The sequence below is a fragment of the Strongylocentrotus purpuratus genome, unplaced genomic scaffold (assembly GCF_000002235.5).
Source record: "Strongylocentrotus purpuratus isolate Spur 01 unplaced genomic scaffold, Spur_5.0 spur5_scaffold_14, whole genome shotgun sequence".
Taxonomy (NCBI): Eukaryota; Metazoa; Echinodermata; class Echinoidea; order Camarodonta; family Strongylocentrotidae; genus Strongylocentrotus; species Strongylocentrotus purpuratus.
In genome coordinates this window covers 35,557,023-35,579,469 of record NW_022145599.1, presented here as the reverse complement: position 1 = coordinate 35,579,469, position 22,447 = coordinate 35,557,023, and the positions used below count along the sequence as shown (strand labels likewise).

General features: G+C 35.8%; 1 protein-coding gene across 1 annotated transcript; it reads right to left on the bottom strand.

Annotated features, from left to right (window-relative positions):
- Nucleotides 1–11,358: 11,358 nt before the first annotated feature.
- Nucleotides 11,359–21,414, bottom strand: LOC100891452. The gene is made up of 7 exons (XM_030985066.1): nt 21,276–21,414; nt 17,825–17,890; nt 16,281–16,349; nt 15,145–15,219; nt 14,123–14,172; nt 12,682–12,792; nt 11,359–12,167 (listed from the first exon to the last, which is right to left on the bottom strand). The coding sequence occupies exons 2-7, from the start codon at nt 17,871–17,873 to the stop codon at nt 11,871–11,873; spliced, it is 651 nt and encodes a 216-aa protein (XP_030840926.1). The 5' UTR covers nt 17,874–17,890; nt 21,276–21,414; the 3' UTR covers nt 11,359–11,870.
- Nucleotides 21,415–22,447: the final 1,033 nt, after the last annotated feature.

Below are 22,447 nucleotides of genomic sequence, written 5' to 3'. Positions count from 1 at the left end.
ACAACACACTCACCAACTCATACACAAAGATCGTTTGAACACTTTTTCATTTTAAGTTTTACCTTAAGATTTTTTTTATGTTCTTGTTTTTTTTTTTAGGCCGCCATCCTTGTCAAGCTTTGCTTATGATTGCGGTCTCCTGCACTTTTCCAACAGAATAGTTCGGATAATAATTTAAATTTATGATAATATGTTATGAAAATAATAAGTTTCGTTATTATATGTACATATATTATGTAAAAAAACATTTTGACATGAAGAAATTATTGTTTGTTTATGTTGTATTATACCTTACATGTATATTATGTTCTTTGTTATTCAGTTATATTTTATTTGGAAAAAATGCAGAAATAAAAATCAAATCAAATCATTTAAGCAAATGGGAGGAGAGCTTGCAAGATACGTCACATGGTTGCCAATTCGTGTTCGATTGATCGCAACTACAAATATTCATAACTTTCTTGTTTTTAATCGGCATTTTTCTCAAACGTTCACTGACCTCTTCCTCTAAGGTCTATGCTTCTACTAAAACAATTTAATATCAGGACGGACTTTCCCTTTAATAGGCCTATGAGTATTATAAAGATTTGTACATAATTCGAATGATATGTGAGTAATATCAGAAAGTAAAACTAAGTATCAGTTAAAGGCAGGCTTTACTACTTCAGCCAGAAGGGATTAGACCACACAGCGTGCCAGCGAGGTCACCGTGACAGGTGGCTATCTCATTAACTCAGCTCTCATTTAACATAAGAAAAAGAGGATCATGGGGGACCAACAGGCACCGATTTGGGAAGTTTTCTATATAGAGGGAGCAAGTAGCTACAAGTAGTACAGTGTGGCTTTAATAGAAACATTGCAGTTTCTAAGAAGAAAGAACTTGCGCTGGATGAAGAGTGTTCTGCGATATTTGATGGCAGCTTCAGCATTTCAAAACAAAAATTGGGAACAAATATTACTGGAATATGTTACAATTAATCTACTGTGTGTATAGTTAGAATGACATAATACCAATGATCCTGATACACGTTACAGTACTTACTCTACACTTCGTGATCTATATCTTTCAGGAAAACATTTACGTTAACGCTAAGGCGTTTTAAATTAGGCACGATAACCAATAAGACGAGTCAGTGATAGTTTACTTGACTTGATATATATATCTTTTTTAAATTACAGCTACTTTTCATTTATTCTCTATTAAAGGATATCCAAAAGGTATCCAAAATAATGTTAAAAAGGTACAATAAATAGGAGCTGGGCAAGACGTACAAATATACATTTATAAAGGTACAAATTATTGAAAACAAATAGACGCAAAAAATAGTTTCTGGTTTAGGTTTCTGCGAAAAAAGTTTTCAGATTAAGAGTATGAAACGTTCGACATTAGCCACATTCAAAAAATAAATATTAAAATACGATATGGCACCAGTATAAAAAATAAGTTTTCATTTACCCCTACACAATACAAAAAAGTATACAAAATGGCAAACATTGGATCGCCTGATTGCAAAGCATTAGGATGTTCAGCTAAGTTGGTCCCGTTCCGGGTTCATTTCCTGGACCTCGTCGTATTTTACATTACCCGTCATGACGTCATTATACGACGGGGGCGGGACGATGTCGTTCTCTTGGGAGGTTGGATTGGCAACGGCCACGTCACTGTCAGTCGATAGTTGTGCAGGGTAAGGGGCCGTGTAGTTTACCGGCGACGCGGCTCCTGGTTGGGAGTAGGGAATTGATGCCGCGGCTGGTGGGTTGTTAGCGGATAGCATAACGGGAGGACACCATGGTGCGCTTAGTAAGCTTTTAAAGAACAAATAAAGAAAGTAAAATACACTTTTTTGTTCACACATAATTAGTTCTTAAAAGGAATTATAAAAAAACATATTCAAAATTATATTCATAACAATGTAATTTTGATCGAGTCATTGGGTTTATAATAGAATTACTAGACACTTTGTGTTTCAGTAATAAAATCAGAGGTAGCTAAGGGTACGGTTCTGTCAAAGCAACTCAAAAGCCTTCCCCTCAAGTATCAACATGTGTCAATTTTCATGAATATACGTAGCTCACCTATTTTTTTCATCACAAAGTGTTAAAAGAGCACGCTTAAAGATAAAACTTACGTCTATTATATACATTTCAAAATGATAAAATATTACCGTGCCCCGGTAAACGACTATAATCCAATGTCACCCCCCCCCCCCTCCCCATCCCCTCCCTTCTTTCCAAAGTTCGTCACAAATCTTGCCCACTTGTTTTGTTTATCATTTATTTAAAGTTCCTATCAATTAGTATGTTTTTACTTCAAAAGACATTGGTAAGTATGAGGACTCAGAAAGAGCAGACTTACTTCGGTGCAGCTAGAGAATAAAACTGGATGGGGTCTTCGGGATACCCTGGCTGTGTTCCTATGGCAACTACTCCATACTGCATCGCACGTATCCAATTGCAGAGTGTTATCTCATAAGGTTGTGGAGCTGTTGTGCTTCTTCCTTCTAAAGTGTCTTCGGGATACCCTGGTTGTGTTCCTATGACAACTACTCCATACTGCATCGCACGTATCCAATTGCAGAATGTTATTTCATAAGGTTGTGAAGATGTTGTGCTTCTTCCTTCTAAAGTGTCTTCGGGATACCCTGGTTGTGTTCCTATGGCAACTACTCCAGACTGCATCGCACGTATTCTATCGCAGAGTGTCATCTCATAAGGTTGTGGAGCGGTTGTGCTTCTTTCTTCTAAAGTCACAGTGGATATTGGCATATTTAGGTTCATGTTCTCTGCCTCCACCTCTACCACTGGCTGTGGAGACAATTGCAGCATGTGACTCCCGCGGATGACGGCGATGATGACGACGATGACGACGATGAAAATGATGATGAGAATAGCAATGCCCGCAATACCAACGGCAATCTCTGACGAGAATCCGATGACGGCCATTGTCATCCCCGCCGGAAAACCAAAAACGAGTAGAAAGAAGAAACATTTGAGTCTACAGTGCTCCGCCCTAAAAGAAAAAAAATTCGGGAGTGGATCAATGACAGTTTAGGGGGGAATCAAATGAAGAATACAAAAGAGTACAATGGTGATTATCAGAGATGTGATTGAGCAAAAAGACATTCGGAAATCTGCAAATCAGAAAATTTACTTGGATAGGTTACCACTGATTCACTCACATTTTTCATATTTGTATAGATTACTTTATAGTGGATACATGTATTTACCAACACCCTTCATCAAAATAGATCTATTCTTTCATCATAAGTCGTTAAATCTCATTATGAAAATAAAATAAAATAACAATAAAAAATAAAAATAAATAAATCAAATTAGTGGAGTGCCGTTGACGAAAAAAAATGATTTCCTCTTAACGAGCCAAAGGGCTTTTGATCAATTACGCCTACAACTTAATAGTAATTCTTTAAATTATAGCTCTATCACATCAGTTACGCCTACAACTTAACTTTTTGCCTTATTCTACCACTTTCTATTATTTTCAAACCAACTTGATATCCCTCTGAGCTTCCTCTTTAAATTTGTCTTGAAGTGAGGAGAAAATGGGGTTCCGAAACAGCAGCCTGCCTTTAACAGTCTAAAGCTGCTTCATGTACAAGAGAGGAACACTTTTATCATGATAATTAAAGATAAAGTTGAGTTCTTGTCATGCGATTGCATTGTAAAAGCAAAGGTGTGGAATGGATCAGATAAAAGTTGATCGTGTAGCATGTAAGTATTGGTGTGTACTGTAAGGTTCTGGAGTCATCAACATCATAATACATTTGTCCCAGTCTTGGTAAAGTAACAAGCAGTGTACACAGAAAGATGTATACGGGACTACACAAATGGTGTCGAGCCTATACTTACCTTGATTTCCTTATCTTTCTATGCTCATTACTCAGCCTGTATACATTTTCTATTAAAATTGTTTGGCAAATGACATTTATTTGTAATCTTGAACATTCAGTGTAAGTTTCGTTTGATTCTGTGGGAATTCATTTTCTATTTTTTAACCAGAACTCAAGTTTATCTTTAAGCTTGCCACGGTATACGTGTGGGACTTGATTCGAGAACAGAGGTATTTGAAATCATCGCTTGCATAATTATGAAGTTGTTTTTTTCCTGGCTTGACAACTTTTTAGTTCATTAGATTATAATAGCTTTGCAATTGTTTACTTGATATAGCCTTGCACATATTGTTTAATTTTCTCACGATATGATTCTCGAAAACTAATATTATAGCAAACAGCTACGATGTTGTTGTATTACATAAATATAAAAGTCATTGTGTTGTAAGTGATATGCGTGTTTAAATAAAGTTATCATAAAACATGTAAAAGAGACTTTTGAGCAATGTCTTCAGGATGTCTGAAAGCAGACAGTCCTATCTGTATTTCAGACTTGTTATAAATTCCACATCAGGAACATGAAATCTCCTTGATAATAGAAGATATGAATAATTTGAATCAACATTTTATGACTGTTAAAAATAAGTTTTACAAAGTATTTTCAAGGATGTTAATGGCTTCCCATAGTCCAAATTAGAGGTAAGGTCAACTTAGGATCTTTGTGTAACACCCCAGGAGTCATGTACGTAATCTACTCGTCAGTGCAAAATACCAATGCGTGTACATGTATATTATATTCCACATACTAATAATCTTGCTCTACGATTGGTCAAAAGTAAATCACGTGATGAAAGATAGTTCATTACACTTTGTAGATAGTACTACTATCTACACAGTGCTACGCACTTTCACTGAAGATAGAGGTACTATCTACACAGGGCAACGCACTTTCACTGAAGATTATCCAAAAGCGCACTAAAACAGGCGTCATTAAGCGCGCATTACCAATGAGCCCAATTAAAGCAAACACATGCGCGCACCGTACCCATAAGGGGTTGGGTTCAACTTTTAACTTTTTTGGTGTGAATTTGGGCCTGGTGTCTTTCATGTAGATGCATACACGTACTTTTTTTTGTAGTTAAATTGTTTTAGATGTGGAATATAAAGCAAATAATCACCTTTTGGTTTCAGGCGATGGCAAACTAGCACTTCCTCGTCGATCAGAATGTATACGCTATCTTTCCTCAGCTTCGCTTCGGAAAGAAAGCTACATCCAGATCGCCTCGGAAGTGATAGTTTGTCCCATCACCTTCACCAACGGTAGTTATTTGCTTACTATACATGTTTATAAGATGATGACGTGAATCCTGATCAAATGATTGGTTGGTAGCGCACACGTGACCAGGCATTTATTTAAGCTCACACGTATTTTTGATAATGACCGGTCATTATCAAATGCTAATGACCGGTCATTAGTAAAATAATGTTATAAAACATCATTTTATAAAACAAATAATACACGGCAGTGAGGGCATTAGGAAGAATTGCCCACACAAGGTACCTTTGTAACCGTCTTTGGACTGTTTTGAAGGTACCGCCGAGTGTGGATAATTTTACTAATACCCTCACTGCTGTGTATTATTTGTATAATATACAGCGACACTTGAATAGTATACAACTCGATATACGGACTTACATACTATGTGTTCCAAATATAGCTGCTGATCTAGGTAATCTGATAACACGTTACTTCATCCATGATACAGGCGAGCTATCAGTTCAATTTAGCCCCTTTCACCAGTGACACATTGATATCTGATATTATACTGATACTATATTATTATATACTGCATTTTAATCTATACTGTAGATGGTACCCCAGCACACATATCCTTGACTTTGTCATCACACCACAAACCCCTCTGCTGGAGGAAGCCAGGATTTCCGGCAAAAGTTTGAACATCCCCAAGAGAACAATTAACAATAACAAACAAAAGAAGACGATTAGCACATTTCCCCAGTCATATTTAGGTCACCTACGATTAAAGCCCTCTAATGTGTTGGGAGCCCCAACAATTTGATGGCAACATGGTATCATAACGTGAAAGAGGATGTCATTTAAAGCTTATCTGCACTAGTTTATAGGAGGAATTAGACTACCCTGCAAGGTCACTGGACAGCTGGTTATCTCATCAACTCAGCACTCAATTAACATAAGAAATAGAGGATCATGGGGGATCAATGGTCACCGATTAAACATTGTTTTCTACATAGAGGGAGCAAGTAGCCACAAGTAGGACAGTGTGACTTTAAGACACATTTCTGCAAGGATTTTCAAAACAAACGTGTTTGAAGTCGAATATTAAATGAAAGAACACAAACTTTAGGTTTTCTGCGCACAACAGAAAACCCACATTATGTATTCTTTTAAATAATATATCAAATTTGTCTTCAAATTTATTGGGGGATCTGTGCAGATTTGTGTCTTCAATGACATCCTCTTTCACATTATGATACAATTTAAGTGAAATTTTGCCATCAAATTTTTGGCGAATTTGGTGCACCCAATACTTTAAAGGGGCTACATTACCCCACTAATAGAATAAATCTACATGAACATCCAACACCTAGGATTAGAGTCGGTAATAGGGTTAGGGTTAGTGTTCCCTAAGAATCTTGAGTTTTTAGAGTTAGCTTCATAGGTGAAGCGTTGGTTAGCCTACAAACGTGCGGTCAATTTGTGTGGTGGGGTATTTTAAAGTTGCTCCACGAACGATTTTCTGATTTAAAAAAAAAGGTTCTTAATAATTATGGTAAGGTGGGGGCGTTCGGGGATCGTGTCTTCATACGCTAATGCGACCAGTCCGTAGCTATTACTTAGGATGACTAATTTCAAAATAAAGTTGTTAAAAAAAACTTTAAAAAATTATTCTATTTTTAGACTGACGGCCTCGGGCAACCGACAACCCACCAGACCAACATTGCCGGTCTCAAAGGCCTTTAGCCACACTAGCCGACAGGCAAAAAGATCGACATTTGTCCATATCCCGGCCTTAAAGGTAATGCAAAGTTTTGGGAAATTTTGAAAATTGGATAGATAGCAATTCTTTAAAATGTTGATATACTTGGATGCCCCTGTGGATGTATTATAAGCAATACAAATATTAGCCCCTAAGACACTTCTGATTTCGAGAAATTAAATAATCACAAATTTACCGGTGTTCCCGCTAAATTTCAAACATTCAAAATAGATTACCAGTGCCTTGTCGGTATTTCACTTCTCTACATAAATAATTGAAAGATTCAAGGGGTGTCAGTTTCTGCTAGATCATTTTGATCTAAGGAAAACATGTGCCGTTGATTTTAAATGAGTTTTACATTTTGTGTAGGTTTTTATTGAAGTGATTCGCCTATCTAACTATGTATGTATGTAGCAGTTGGTGTTTTAGACGATGTCAATGACAATGACAATGACAATGAAAATGACAATGACAATTTATTCTCGTATACACACGCACATGAACACGTGCATCTATTATTACGTAATAAAACAATTTATACAACACCTACGTGGATCCTTGTCATTTGAGTGGAGGATTGTTGGTCACATGATATTCAATATATGTTATATTGCACGGGCGTGCATTTTTGGTTATATGCAGACTGCGTACCTCTCTGCCGTGCGCGTATCCCTGTGTGTATCTGACGCGAAGGTAATCTGAATGTACATGTATGTAATCGAGAAGGCTCGACTCCAACTTTAATCAATATAAGGAGTAAAGCATAATATGTTGATTAACGTTCTATTAGATCTTCGTTGATGTTGTATAAAACAAATAATGAATGTTTTTCATTCGTTCAATAGTGCAAATATTTTCATTCGTTGAAAGATTAACGTTAATTCTATTCAACTCGGCTGACGCCTCTTTGAATAGAATGTTAATCTTTCAACTCATGAAAATATTCGCACTATTGAACTCATAACCATTCATTATTTGTATAATATTATATATAACGTGCCATACCCTCGATCTTTACCTCGATTAGATCCTTCTTCTTATTATTCATTCTCTCTCTTTCTGTGCGCTATTTGTGCGTTTGTGTAAATCCTCTCTTCACTTAGGTCTCTCTCTCCCTCTCTTTCGTTTTTTTCACCACCTCCCTCTCTCTCTTTCTATCTCAGGCTCTCTCTCTCTCTTCCCTTTCGACCCGCCTACTTTCTCTAACTTCACCACTATCATCTATCTCTCTCTCTTTTTCTCTCTCACTTTCTCTTTCTTTCTTTCTTTCTCTCTCTCTCTCTCTCTCTCTGTCTAACTTGTCAGTTTCACTTCACGCGTATCTCTTGTTTCTCTTTAGCTCAGTCTCCATCCTTTTTTCTGTATTAAACTGTGGGATTCCGCTTTAAAGTCTCCCTCAATCTCACATTTTGTCTTTTGAATAGCAATCGTCCCTAGTTGTAAACAATGACTTCTACAACGTTCTTCTATTTTTTCAAAAAGCTAAATTTATTGAATTTTAGAAAACATAAAGAGTGCATGGCCAGAATAATCCGTTGGTGCATGTTAATTAAAATGTTAATACTCTTCTGCAATTATCTACTTTCGTTATATTCTGTTTTTATATCATTAGTGTTGTTATCATTAGTATCATTATTATTGATTATAATCACCATTGTTATATTTATTATTATTATTATAATTATTATTATTAGTATTATTATTATTATTATTATTATTATTATTATTATTATTATTATTATTATTATAATCCTCATAATAAGTATTATTAATATTATTATCATTATCATTATTATTATTATTATTATGATCCCCATTATAATTATCCTCATCATCTAATTCTACTATTATTACCAATATAATTTTTCATTATCATTATTATTATTATTATTATTATTATTATGATCCTCATTATAATTATCCTCATCATCTAATTCTACTATTATTACAAATATCATTTTTCATTATCATTATTATTATTGTTATTATCATTATCATCATAATTATTATTATCAAGGAGGAGTAACTTTAATTACGTTTACACTCTTCTTGTAAAAATTAATTATATTATATCCTCAAATAAATGGTTATTTTCTTGATGAACGGAATGTGCACGAAAGTATATTTGTTTTGACATAAAATTAGTATCTTGCATATAATATCCTGTTGTCGATATTTGTTCTAATAAAATCAAATTGTCATGATAACAATAATTATAAATCGTCTATAATCATACAGGCAATATACATGCTTAAAGCTTATTTAAAACATTTTTACTGAATATTTCCAATCCTAAAACGCATAAATGAGTGTAAATTTATTATTTTCATAATTAATTCATATTCTAGTTTAATTCTTATTTAGCGATATTGCATCTTATATTACAAGCTTTCTACTTGATAAAGTGCGTTATTTGATCAGATTGTACAAATTATCATTGTTAAAACATGAACACAAATGTACAATAATCGGCAATCACGTCAAACGATAATAATTTATTGCATCATCTTTAGATATTGTAACACACTATTCCACACAATCGTCAAGACGTATATAAACAGCAGTTGCATAAATATTAAAAGAAGATAAACAAAATAAATTTTTCACATATGGTATTAACCTGTCGACTCCCTCTCTCTATATGTCTCTACCTCCCTCTATCTAATATTAGTACATGTTCATGACTATTTTGGACGGAAAAGCATTCATCTTGTGTACGAATTATAGTTTATAAATCGTCGTATACCTCAGTCTCATCATCAAACCTATTCAAAACCTGACCAACCGATTTTGGGCCGTAACCTCTGTTTCTTACATCCTTCTGAAATTACCATAACATTCTGTCATGAGTTGGAAAGTGTAAATGATTATTTTGTTAGTTTCTGTGATAATTTTGTTCGATATTTGTTGTTTGCCTTATTCTGAGAATTTGCAATCACATTAACATACTCAAGTTAAATGTGAATACAAATGCAATCTATAGGCCTACATTGCATTTTCCAGATGCTTAACTTAGAAGTTACAGCTAAAATTGATATATGAATTATTGAAAATTGTTGCAACAACGGAAATGTACGTAACCAGCTTAATACACAACCCAAATGAAAGTATTTTTTTTATTATAATAATCTAGAGCAATTTAATTTCCCTTCGATTCTGACAAATTCTATGAGAATTCTAAAGACAAAATTATCAAGAACATAAAGGTGCATGATATTAGTCAGAAACGTACAGTGCAGTCATATTTACAAAATGATTAGCAAAAGAAAACAGGTCTTGAATTTTCAAAGATATTTATACGATTTGTCATGGACTGTGTTCAAAGAATGCACATCGTCTTATTTCAAAGTCTAAATACAATGTGTGCAAGTATCGAATTGTTGGGGGAGGGGTGAAATGTTGCCGACGACACCTTAGAAATGATAAGACAATCCCCTATTCTCCAACACACGCTTACAGTATATGCAACGAATCGTACTTTATAATAATAATAATAACGTTTTATTTACCCAAGGTAGCCATTTCAATTATGAACTGCTCTTCCAGCAGGCCCTGCAGAACATAATATGTTATTACTACCCTTCTCCAATCTAATAATGCTGAGCGTCTAGCTGAGTGTCCCCGAATGGAATCATCATGAGGAAACAAGAAACTCACCCGATGTGAAAACTTTTAAAATCAAATTGGACTCATTAGACATTAAAAACCTTGTAGCTGAAGCACACTTCAATATTTAGGCGTGTTTAGCGTTTTGACCCAAACCCAACATACGCGACAACCAGATGCTGGTGATTGTACGTCACGGACAGATGCAGAAGGTCCCATTGCTATGTGTCTTTCGTATGACTCGGCCGGGGTTCGAACCCACGACCTCCTGTTCATGAGGCGGCGGGCGCTCTAACCACTGAGCCACCATGCCACTTTATTATCTTCTTGATTTATTGTGATACTTGCTTAAATCACATTAAGGCATTGACCAAGATTTCATCATACATTCAAATACACACAATAAAACCTGTTATCAGAAACAATTCCTCTCAAACATATTTATAAATTGAAGAAAAAAGGGGGGCACAGGGATTCAGTTTATTTTCCCCACCAAGCCACAGATGACGCCAAATATGCCCAGTAGTAGTGGTAGTGGTAGTAGTAGTAGTAGTAGTAGTAGTAGTAGTAGTAGTAGTAGTGGTGGGAATATAGTAGTAGTAATAATAATAATAGTGACAATAATAATAATAATAATAATAATATCATAAGAATAATAATTATAGTAATAATAATAAATCCCTACACTAAAATATCCTTTCTTGTGATTCTAAAAATCCCCCCTAGATATCAGTGGCGGATTTAGGAGGGAAACTAACCCTTGCCCCACCCCCTTATTAAAAACGCAATCTCACATAACACAAACAATATACCTCAGTTTGGTTATCACACCCCTTAATATTTTATGATTCGAAAGGCACTGCGCATGTGAAAACATGTTTCTCTTTTTTATCTCTTTATTTTCTTGTCTAAGTTGTGATATTGCATCCAGTCTTACCCCTCCCCCCCCCCCCCAATCCCTTGGCAGAGATTTACGGGAACATACACTCACTACGTCAAAGGCAACGTCTCCAGTCGAAGGTGTGCTGTTAGAAGGACGATGTTTACATAATTAATGATCATTTAATCGACCTCGTAGGGCCTTACGTTTTAAGTATTGATGAATCTATCTCCATTGTCAAGATCTGTGGGCGCTCTAATTGTCTGTTACAAAATAAAGAGCGTTGAATTTTTTTGTTTTTCTATGGATGGATCGATATCAGAAACTTGATTTGTCTACATGATATTTTGCTGTGGTAAGAACCCCCACCCCCTGCAGAATAAAAATACACTCCAGTAAAGGCCTACCCCTCCAAATTTACCAGAAAATGATTTTGGTTTCACCCCCCCCCCCCCCCCCTCGCCTATCCGATACCTCCATTCGAACCGTTCCCACTACGCCTCAGCCTCTGTGGCTTTACCCCATGGTTGGGATGGACATCGATACCGCCATCGCGGACATGACAACGTAGAGTAGTTTGTTGGTTGACCAGCCGTCGATGACCAGCCCTGCCACCAGGGCGTTGCCGCCGTTGCGATTAAAGTTGTTGCAGCTGTTACCGACACAGCACCATTCACAGGCACGGATGGAGGCGGCCTCGTTGCATCGGAAATCCATTGGGTCAGCGAGGTCCGATGGACAGGCGTCAGTCATGTTACATAGCCGTGAGATCGCTGTGATGTTTGTGTCCTTTCCACCATCAACTTTGTTCACCTGTAGTCATATAAACACAGAAACATATATTAAAAAATAAAAAAAAAACAGGTGAGGAGAGTTTATGAACAGATGAATATTCCTCTTGAGCTAACTGACCTATACACTTAAAATGGTTTATATGTGCAGGGTAGGATATGCTGATCGAGAGATAATACAAATCTAGATAATACAAAAAACAAGCTCATACATTTTAAATAATACGACAAAAAATTACAGAATAGAAACAATTTAGCATTAAATACCTCAAACTCCCTCTCAACTTCAATACCCCTTTTCTCCCCCTAAAAAATCTCCCCTCTCCATAAAACCCCCTCCCTACCCCCTCCCCCCCCCAAAAAAAAACCTTATGTATATTTTGTTTGGTTCTTAATAAAAAATTATTTAAATCTCATTAAACAATTCCGTTCAGAACAAACAAAAAAGCAAAAATCTAGCACACGCACACACACACACACACGCACACACACACACACACGCGCGCGCGTGCGGACAAAAGCACGTGTATACTTACCCTGCAAGATCGGCATGTATCCACCCTTACGATACCGGTCATAGAGCTGACAGGTTCATCACTGTTACAGGTACTATCCATGTCTCCTGTACAAACCAGGCATTGCACATTCTGACAACAACAACATGAATAATAACAAGAATTAATTTGGAAGTTCACCCCGGTATTAAGTGAGGAATAAATGTTTTCAAAATTCTTTTTAAGGTAAGGACCAGTTTTGGAAATGCCCCCCCCCCCCCTCAAAAAATGAAATGGAAGCTCTTATTACCAATCATGTGAAAGAAATGTTTTTACAAATACGTGATGATACAAAATTTGCCAAGAAACCGCCTACTAATATATATATTTGGTAAATTATTAAATCTATATGGACCGGATAGATATCGCGCACGTGTCACGTAGTCAGGCCTACATCTTGTGTACAGTGCTTGTAACTTTACCAATACTGGGCCAAATTTCTTATCATTTTGATGATTCCAGAACCTTTCAGTACACACCAATACTTATATGCTAGATGATCAACTTTCTCTGATCGATTCCACAACGTTTCTTTCACAATGCAATCGCATGACCAGAACGGGTCTTTATCTTCAATATGATTGAGCTCAAAATTTCATTGATCTTATTTTCTCATTATTCCGTTTTTTTCTTCAAAAACCGGAATTCTCTTTTGTTGATCGTTAGCCCCGCAAAATCGATATCTGTATTACAGAGAACTAAATTTGAACGTATCCTCCAGAATCATAATTTCAAGATATGTGCATGAATTTTCCCTATGAAATTACCGATGAACGTCTATTCAATCGAATGGCACTACAAACAAGTTGATGATATTTTACGCTGGAGTGAGCACTGGATTTTTTTCGAAAACCTCGCGGAAAATGATTTGCACAAAAAATGATGCTTTCTAGCCTTAGAACAAAGTGCAAATCAAGCAATTTTCGTGTGTGTCCTGTTAACTATCAATAATTTATCAAATTATTTGATCTTAAACCATATAGCTATGTATTACCCCAGTGGAATATACAGAAATTGATAAAGGAGGAGTGGCGGAATAAAATTTCTGAGTCGTAGCGTGGTTGGTTGTAGGTGTTAAATGATGGTGTAAGTCGTAGCGTGGTTGGTTGTAGGTGTTACACGATGGTGTAAGTCGTAGCGTGGTTGGTTGTAGGTGTTACATGATGGTGAAAGTCGTAGCGTGGTTGGTTGTAGGTGTTACATGATGGTGAAAGTCGTAGCGTGGTTGGTTGTTGGTGTTACACGATGGTGTAAGTCGTAGCGTGGTTGGTTGTAGGTGTAACAATTAGATTATTGTCAGCATAGAGTCAGGAGGGCGTTAACTAATATCGTTTAACGTAGAGTTAACATTCTTTTTGTTTTCGCTCTCAACAGCTTATAATCATTTAATAACAATTTTCATCTATATGTTTCTGCAGCTTACCCCTCCACCACTGGTAATCCCTGCAGCTTCAGTTACCATGCTGGTTGTCACTGGAATCAAACAATGGAAGAGTAAGAGACAGACAAAGAGGGGGATTCAAGAAGAAAAAAAGTATGTACAATGTATATTTTATTTGATGTTTAAAAGAAGTTGGGTTTTATGTTCCCATCTTCCGAATCCCATTTTTCAAAATTTCCCAACAACTTTTGCACTTTGTGGGATGGAATCAATCAAGAAATATTTTTTTCTTCTTCTAAGCACTCTTAATCCAAAACATTTCGTAGTGTACAATTCGTAATGAATGAAAATTTCCTCCCCAATCTCAATTTGATAATAAATTTATTCCATGTTTTAAGTTGACAAGCACAATGGTTTAGAATTTCAACCATCTATTTTCGTATCGTTTCCCATTTGCACATAAAGTCATTTAAATTTGTGTTTGTTTTCTGTATAAACCGATTAATGATTCAATTAAATAAACATAATCACATGCATTGTTATTGGGGTTTTTTCTCAAAAGAAATCATATTATCTGATTCATGAATGAACAAAGTGGTTATAAGTGCCGTACTTATAGCATCGAATATAACATGCAGAGGCATATCCAAAAAGCATGACCCATGTGACAACCACCCCCAACCGCCGAAAAAAAAATCTTTAGTTACCCTGGGGGTGTTTCATAATGCTGTTCGTAAAGTAACGCATGACTTTACGAACGACTCGTATATGAAAAGCCAAATGGGATGCTCAATCATTATTAAATACATCAACTAAAGTAAAACTGAGCAGATGTAGATTAACATTCTCATGATAGCTAACATTTTTAATGCAAAGTATATTTTTTGCCATAATTTAATTGAGGTTATTGAAAATATCAGAAAAACCTTTGGGCATCCTATCTGGCACTTCATATACAAGTCGTTCGCTTTATGAAACACCCCCAGGTATGTTTGGAGGACCTGTACAAGATATACATTTTTTCTTCAGAGTTATTACCTTACAAATTGCAAAAAAAAACTTACTATTTCCAGTCGAGCCAGAACTTGAATTGCCAGAAGTGGAATGGCCAGAAGTGGAAACGCCATCTGTCGTCATTTCTGGAAATATATCACGTAATCATAATGTGGGTTTTAAAGAGATGTTTTTTTTTTTAATTTCTCATACGGATGCAAAAAGAATTTTTGAGCTTTCTCATTTTGTTTTGTATCAGTTTGGAAAAAATTTATAGAAGAAATTTCCCCCAAAAATGAAATACTCTGCAATTGCACGAAAACTACCCACAACGTTTGAAACAAACGTCCATGGTGAATGCTTGTGTTTATTTGATTTTTAGGAAGTAATTAAAAGAAAGTAAAATCCTCAGCAGCTGCAGAATTAAAGTCGTCATCGTTATTGTCATTATCATCAACATCATCATCATATTCACCACAATCAAAGTCGTCATCATCATTACTATCACCATCAACATCATCGACATCATCGACATCATCAAGGTCGCTTTCAGTAACACTTCAACCATCACCTTCGTCATCTCCATCATCATTATATTTATCATCGTAATCAATTTTTGTCATCTTCATCATCTTTACTATCATCATCATGATCATCCCTACCATTATCATTATCATTATCATCATCCTCATCATCATCATCATCATCGCCATCATCATCATCATCATCACCATCATCATCATCATCATCATCCTCACAACCAACGTCTTCAACGACTGTGCAGTTCCTCATTCATCAATACTAGACGCATGCGAGGCGTCAGTTTGCTGACGTAGGAATGCGTTATTACATGCGTCAATTAGTGCGTACGTACGCTGGTGATTCAAGGCATTTTTTACCCTCGCTTTTCGTAAGATGTCAACGGTGCGTCAAAGACCAAGCCAGTGTCTGACGCAGTTCTCCGCAGTGAATGGCGCTTTACATACAACGGGATAAAATAAGCCTACCTGTGTCCACCAATAAGTGAAAAATATAATATTATAATGTAAACATAAATACATTGTTATTTGCAAACGTATAAGTTGTTGCTATTCTTTATTCTCAGTTTTTGTCATCTTACAACAAATATTGATCGACCTAATAATGTCAATGATGGTTGGTAATAATAAATTCAAATTCAATTTCGAATTCAATTCAAATGTCATACCTGTTGCGATAGTTGGAGCTGGCGTGGGGGTGGTTGCTTCTCCGTCGGCTTTGACAAGGAATGCTCCTCCTGGACATTTCATGAAGAAATTAATGTCATAATTACGTATTTCCAATGCGTCATGAAGAGTTCATATTGAATGGACTATGCAAGAATCGTTTCAGGAAATTTACCCTTAAGACAATCACCCCCGGAAAATTAACCCCAAGGACAATACCCCCCCCCCCCCAAACAAACAAAAACTCCCCCCCCCCCCACCTCCGAGGACAATAACATCCCGGAATATTACCCCCTAAGATAATTCCCCCTTTAAAAATTGCCAAAGGACGAGATATCATTTACAACTCCATCCTCCCCCACCCACACACACACACACACACACACACACACGGGGGGGGGGGGGGTTCGGCGTAGAGGGTATTTTCCGGAGGGTAATTTTTCTCCGGGGGTAATTGTCCTACGGGGTTATCTACCGGGGGTAATTGTCCTATGGGGTAATTTACTCGGTGCAACTGTCCATGGGGGTAATTTCCTGAGGGTTATTGTCCTCGGAGGCTAGTTGATATGGGGGGGGGGGGGGTTATTATCCAGGGTCAATTGAAAAACTAATTGAGCGAACATAAGCCAATGTGTAATGCGAGGAGTAAGAGGACAGAAAAGGTTTTATTTGAAATAGTTTCACGAAAGAAAGGTTGCAATCATTCTCGATTTGAATAATAATCAAATATACATTGTCTTGACTTAGTTCTGTTAGCAACTATGTACAAGAGGTGACTCCAATAGTACCATTTGAGTCACCGAAGCCCATTCTTGTAACCAGCACCTCGAAAGGAAGGCAGGGTATATTTGTTTTATATCAAATGATAAACATAAAACTTGAAATATATATTTCTCATAAATATTTTTTTTGACAAATTGCCCAGCCGTAAATTGTTCTTTTAGTTTAGGTACTATTTACGGCTTGGGTAAATAGTTGGTTTATTTTTGATCATGTGACACGCTTTTAACCAATAAAAAAAAAAATATTTTTGATGCAGGATAAAATAAGTAAAACTGTTATTTTATTTGATATTTGAATGTCTGTTTCCATTACTTAGTATTATTATACAAGGGTTTGGGAACAAATAAGACGTAGACTCATTGTTATTGTAATTATTGTTAGAATTGAAATTATCATTGTTATTATTAATATTATTATTATTAATATTATTATTACCATTATTATTATTGATATCTTCATCATCATTACATCATTATTATTATTTCTAATTGTATTATAGTGTCTTCCTTTTGTACTGAACCATCGTCTGCAAATTAAAAAACCTTATTTCCTATTTTCTTTTGCTTCGGGGATGAAGGGGGTGTGATTTCTAACTGTCGCAGGTTAATGTGATTGAACCCCCCCCCCCCCCCCCCAAAAAAAAAAAAAAAAAAAAAAAATCCTTCTCTCTCTCTCTCTCTCTCTCTCTCTCTCTTTCTCTCTCTCTCTCTCTCTCTTCCCCATCTCACGACGGTTCTCCTCCAGTGTTTTATTATGTACTCACCCAACACACAGAAAAGTGTTACAGCCAGGTAGAACATGTTGGCCCCCATTCTGATTTATTGCTGACCTAGGAATGAAAGAAACAAAAATTGAGACAGTTTTAGCAGTTGTAGTATAGGGCGATTAGTTTTTTTTTAGCCGAAGAATAACTGGAAGAAAAAAGCCGAGGCCATCAGCATTTGATTTGTTATGTCTTTTTAATATTTTACGCTCTTACTTTAAATGTGAAAAACTCATTTGACAAAAACATGTTGCTAGGATAGCGAATTATTATCATCACCATTATTTGTATCATTATTATCATAATTAGTATCATTATTACCATTCTGATGGCATATAGTATAGAAATTGCAATTTATGCCTCGTTATTTCCACGTCCACCTTGTCGGCACTAATTAACACGGCGCGTCATCCCATTGCAGACTAAACTGAAGTTAAGATAATTGCCTTGTCGTAATTCTATCATTAGGTGAGATTAAAACTACGAACCTTTCCTTGGGGATAAATTAAAAGTGAACACTTGACATTTACTTTATGGTATTGTCATAGTAACTGATGATACACAAACATTGTTACACAGCGTTGATATTTTGACCGAAATTCAATTCCATCGTCCCGTGAAATTTGCTGTAAAAGAGGGAAAGGGCTCCTTTTTTTTTTTGGGGGGGGGGGAGGATCACTGAATCATTTTCGCAGAGAGGGATGGTACTTCACTATCTCGGAGGTCGGATGTAGGAACGCTCCCAATCATGAAATACTTGTCAGAAGCCGTTAAAAAAGGTCTAATATGGTCCGTTGGTCCTGTAGAGCCTACGAAGGTTAAATTAATCCACCACAAAATAATGTCCAATTAATAAACAATAACAGATAATCGCCCCCGGAAAAGATAAAATCACCACAAATGTACCAACATTGCAACCATAAATGCAAAAAACAAAATTCGCCTACAAATCTTTTTAACAAAAAAAATTAAAACATATCAACCAAAAAAGTAAAATCTCAATGCTTGCAAAGAACATGAAATGTCAAACCTTCCCAAACACAGAAAAATAGCAAATTAGAAGAAATTTGTAGAATTTCGTAAGAGAATGGGCTTATGTTGTGTGCTATTCTTAAATGTAATTCAAATTTTAGGTAATATTTCAAAAGGATTGGATTATGATTTAAAGATTGGGCTCTAAAACGCCAAGGATTTCGAGAAATTAAAGTATCAAATTTATCGGTGCCCAGATAAATTTCGAATAGCGCCTATACGGCAATACAATGGTAGCTGCGACCATGAAAATCTCGGAATATGCACTTCTGGGGGTGTTTCATGAAACAATTAGTCGGTGGTTTTCACCGACTTATATCATTTTCATGGGCCATTTTATTGTCACCGACTATATTACAGGCCTCTGATTAGTCAAATTTAGTCAGTGCTGGCAGTTGTTGGCAGGCAAATGTTGATGAAAAGCCCCCAAGATAATTTCCAAATCGGTCGATTTTAGTCAAGAAACATTGTTTTGAAGCTAAAGTAATATCATTCTTGAGAGGGAGCTATACAAGATAAAGAGTTTATTATTCACGATTTAGACTCGACTTCAACCACGACAATGGTCTTTGAATATTGTATTAAAGATCGCATATGCTTCCAATAAGTTTAATTCGTGACCCCAAACCAAAACTTTGTATCACCTTTAAGAATATGATCACATGCCATGCGTTCATAAATAGGATTGGTAATTCTTCATATTCTTTACCTTCTCCTCTACCTACTTTACTTCACTAATTTTCGTGAAGCAACTTTATTAAAATAAAAGGATTCGCCTATTTTTACATTTGCATTGATTCATATTCTGATCATTCTATTTCATAAAAATCAAAGATAATGTGTGACTTCTCACCCTAAAACATATCATCGTTTTCATATTTGGTAACAGTTGTAGGCCTATCCCATCAGTCTTTCAGACATTTAATTTGTCTCGAATATTTTGTGCAAGTTGAAATAAATTTTCTTCGACTCCATGTATGAGCCTTCCTTGTTATTCTTGTGACAAAAATGATATTTGTCAGTTTGTAAGGTACTATGTCCCAATTGCAGGCGAACAAAATGAAAAGATTCAATTATGACGGCATTTGAAAGATAATGCTAATTTAGAACTTCACTCAAAACAAAAGGGCTTGAAAATGTCTTTTAGGGTAAAAAGACCGACCGCTAATTGTTGTATTGAATTTAGCGATCGCGGTCGTTTAATTAAATATTCTGATTTTCAGACCCTTGTACCGAATGATCGTACATTTTGTGCTACGCTAAGATTCAATCAGTTTAATATTATGTTTTTCATGTAAACAAATGCTCATGGACCCTTTACAGCTCATTTTATGTATGTTATTACCAAAGAAAAAAAAATAAGTCAGACAGTCACTCAATAGTGTCTGACAATGAAGTCTAAAAAGTAAACGTGACATATTCATAATTCCTGCAAAGTTCTACAGAATTTGAAGTTGGCTGCAAAGGTGATACACTACCTTTAAAGGTAATACAAAGTTTTGGGAAATTTGAAAATTGGGTGGAAAGTGATTCTTTACAATTTTGATATATTTGGATGCCCCTGTAGATGTTTTATAAGCACAAGAAAAATTGAATATAAAAATTCATGACCCCATCCCAAAACTTTGTATTACCTTTAAGTAAGTTTATCATCAGAAATTGCGTCGTTTTCTTTTATCAATGACTCTTTCACACATACAAAGGTATATAAACTTCTAAACAAAAAGTTAAACAACCCAAGTTTTAGCGTTGATATCTCTCTTGTAGTATATTATCATACCAGACGTTGGTATCATTGAGAGGCCTGTTTCTTTCCCTTTAAAAATGAGGACCCATTTGTAACGATTATGTAATCATGGACTATGCAGTACATTTGCACCTGAATATGAGGCAAAGTCAAGAAGAAATGTTGCAAAATGCGTCGTTATATTTTCCAAAACACAATTCATCCTCCAAACAAATTACAAATTCACTATTGACGATAACAATGCATTTTGCAACATTTTTCTTTTGACTAGGCCCCATGTTTAGGGGTTCTGCACATGATTACATAATCATTCCAAATGGGGCATTATTGTAAATGAAGACCAACGTCAAGCTAAATAATTTACTAACGAGACTATATCAAAGCTAGAACTTGAATTGCATAACTTTTTATGAGGGGTTAATCTTCCTTGACAAAGCTTACAGCCGAAAATTCGTACATCATCTTTCTCTCAAAGTTATTTATTGCCTTCTTCTTAAATTTCTATCACCCGACCTAGGATTATTTGTATTCATTTTTTTAGATAATCACATTCTTGAAGTTTTGAATAATCAAAATATTTGTTTAGTAATGTAACTTATTGACTCCTTCACTGTCCTTATGAAAATAAATGATAACATTCTTGACAAAATAGCAGATGAGCTAAACACTTACTTAGTCTTGGAATGGTGAAAAATGAATATCCAAAGATTAAATCAATTTCGTGAAGATCCGCCACAGTATTATTAGAGTCCTGAAAAAGTGTACAGGGGTGTCTACAAATGATAACGGATGAATGAAATGGCTCGGCGTTTGCGCGCTCTCTTTGCGAGTGATAAAAACTTTGGGGGTGGCGTCGTGACAGGAATGCGCATGCGTAGCATTGTTTCCTATGTTGCCAAGCAACTCAGCCAAGGAATATATTGCTGTAGCCAAAGTGCTGACAGAGTTTAGATTGGGCTTTGTCATAATATTAATCATTATATGCTTTTTTGTATTCATGTTGTTAGCAACGGACTAAGAAGATTATCACTGGGTTCTCCCAGGAGTATTATCATGATGACATTTTGCTATATTGTGCATCTCGCGTTCGATCGTTCCTTTTCATCGTCCCATTTAATTAATAAGTTGATTTTGTCACTATGACTACCATAGCCAAATACCATTCCATATTTTATTCCAACCTCAATTGAAAAGTGCTCTGCCATATTACTAGTCTCTCGGTTTTCCCGCTTATCTAATAAACTAATAACTGACAAAATATCTTTGAATCCATTCTGTATTGCACTTACAGGGAAATTCCCTATCTCTCTCCACAGGTAATATTAATATGTGTGTCTCATTTGTATCTCAAATTTACAACTTCCTGTTCTGTTTCATCCTCTCTGTCTTTTCCATTTAATTCTCTCTCTCTCTCTCTCTCTCTACCTACCTCTCTCTCTCTCTCTCTCTCTCTCTCTTTCTATCTCTCTTTTTTTCATATCTCTCGTTCTACCTCTCTCACTCTCTCTTTTCCTTTCTCTTTCTCTCTCTCTCTCTCTCTCTCTACCTCTCTCTCTCTCTTTCTATCTCTCTTTTTTCATATCTCTCGTTCTACCTCTCTCACTCTCTCTTTTCCTTTCTCTTTCTCTCTCTCTCTCTCTCTCTGTCTCGCTTTCTCTCTCTCTTTCTCTCTTTTCCTTCTATTCTATATCTGTTTCTTTAAAAAAAAAAAACACTTGCGATATATTGACCATTTGTTTTCATCGTTTACATAATGTCTCCTATAAAAATGTGCACGGCTGACTAATTAAAATGTTTTAAGATCATCATAGCAAAATATGGGCGTTTTATCATTATAGTCGAAC

Excerpts from the sequence above, each read along its gene's own strand:
- LOC100891452 (XM_030985066.1), bottom strand. The coding sequence starts at position 17,873 with ATGGGGGCCAACATGTTCTACCTGGCTGTAACACTTTTCTGTGTGTTG. Across the intron at positions 15,220-16,280 it reads AGCTCCAACTATCGCAACAG|AAATGACGACAGATGGCGTT; the intron begins GTATGACATTTG and ends ATATATTTCCAG. Across the intron at positions 12,168-12,681 it reads ATACATGCCGATCTTGCAGG|GTGAACAAAGTTGATGGTGG; the intron begins GTAAGTATACAC and ends ATATGACTACAG.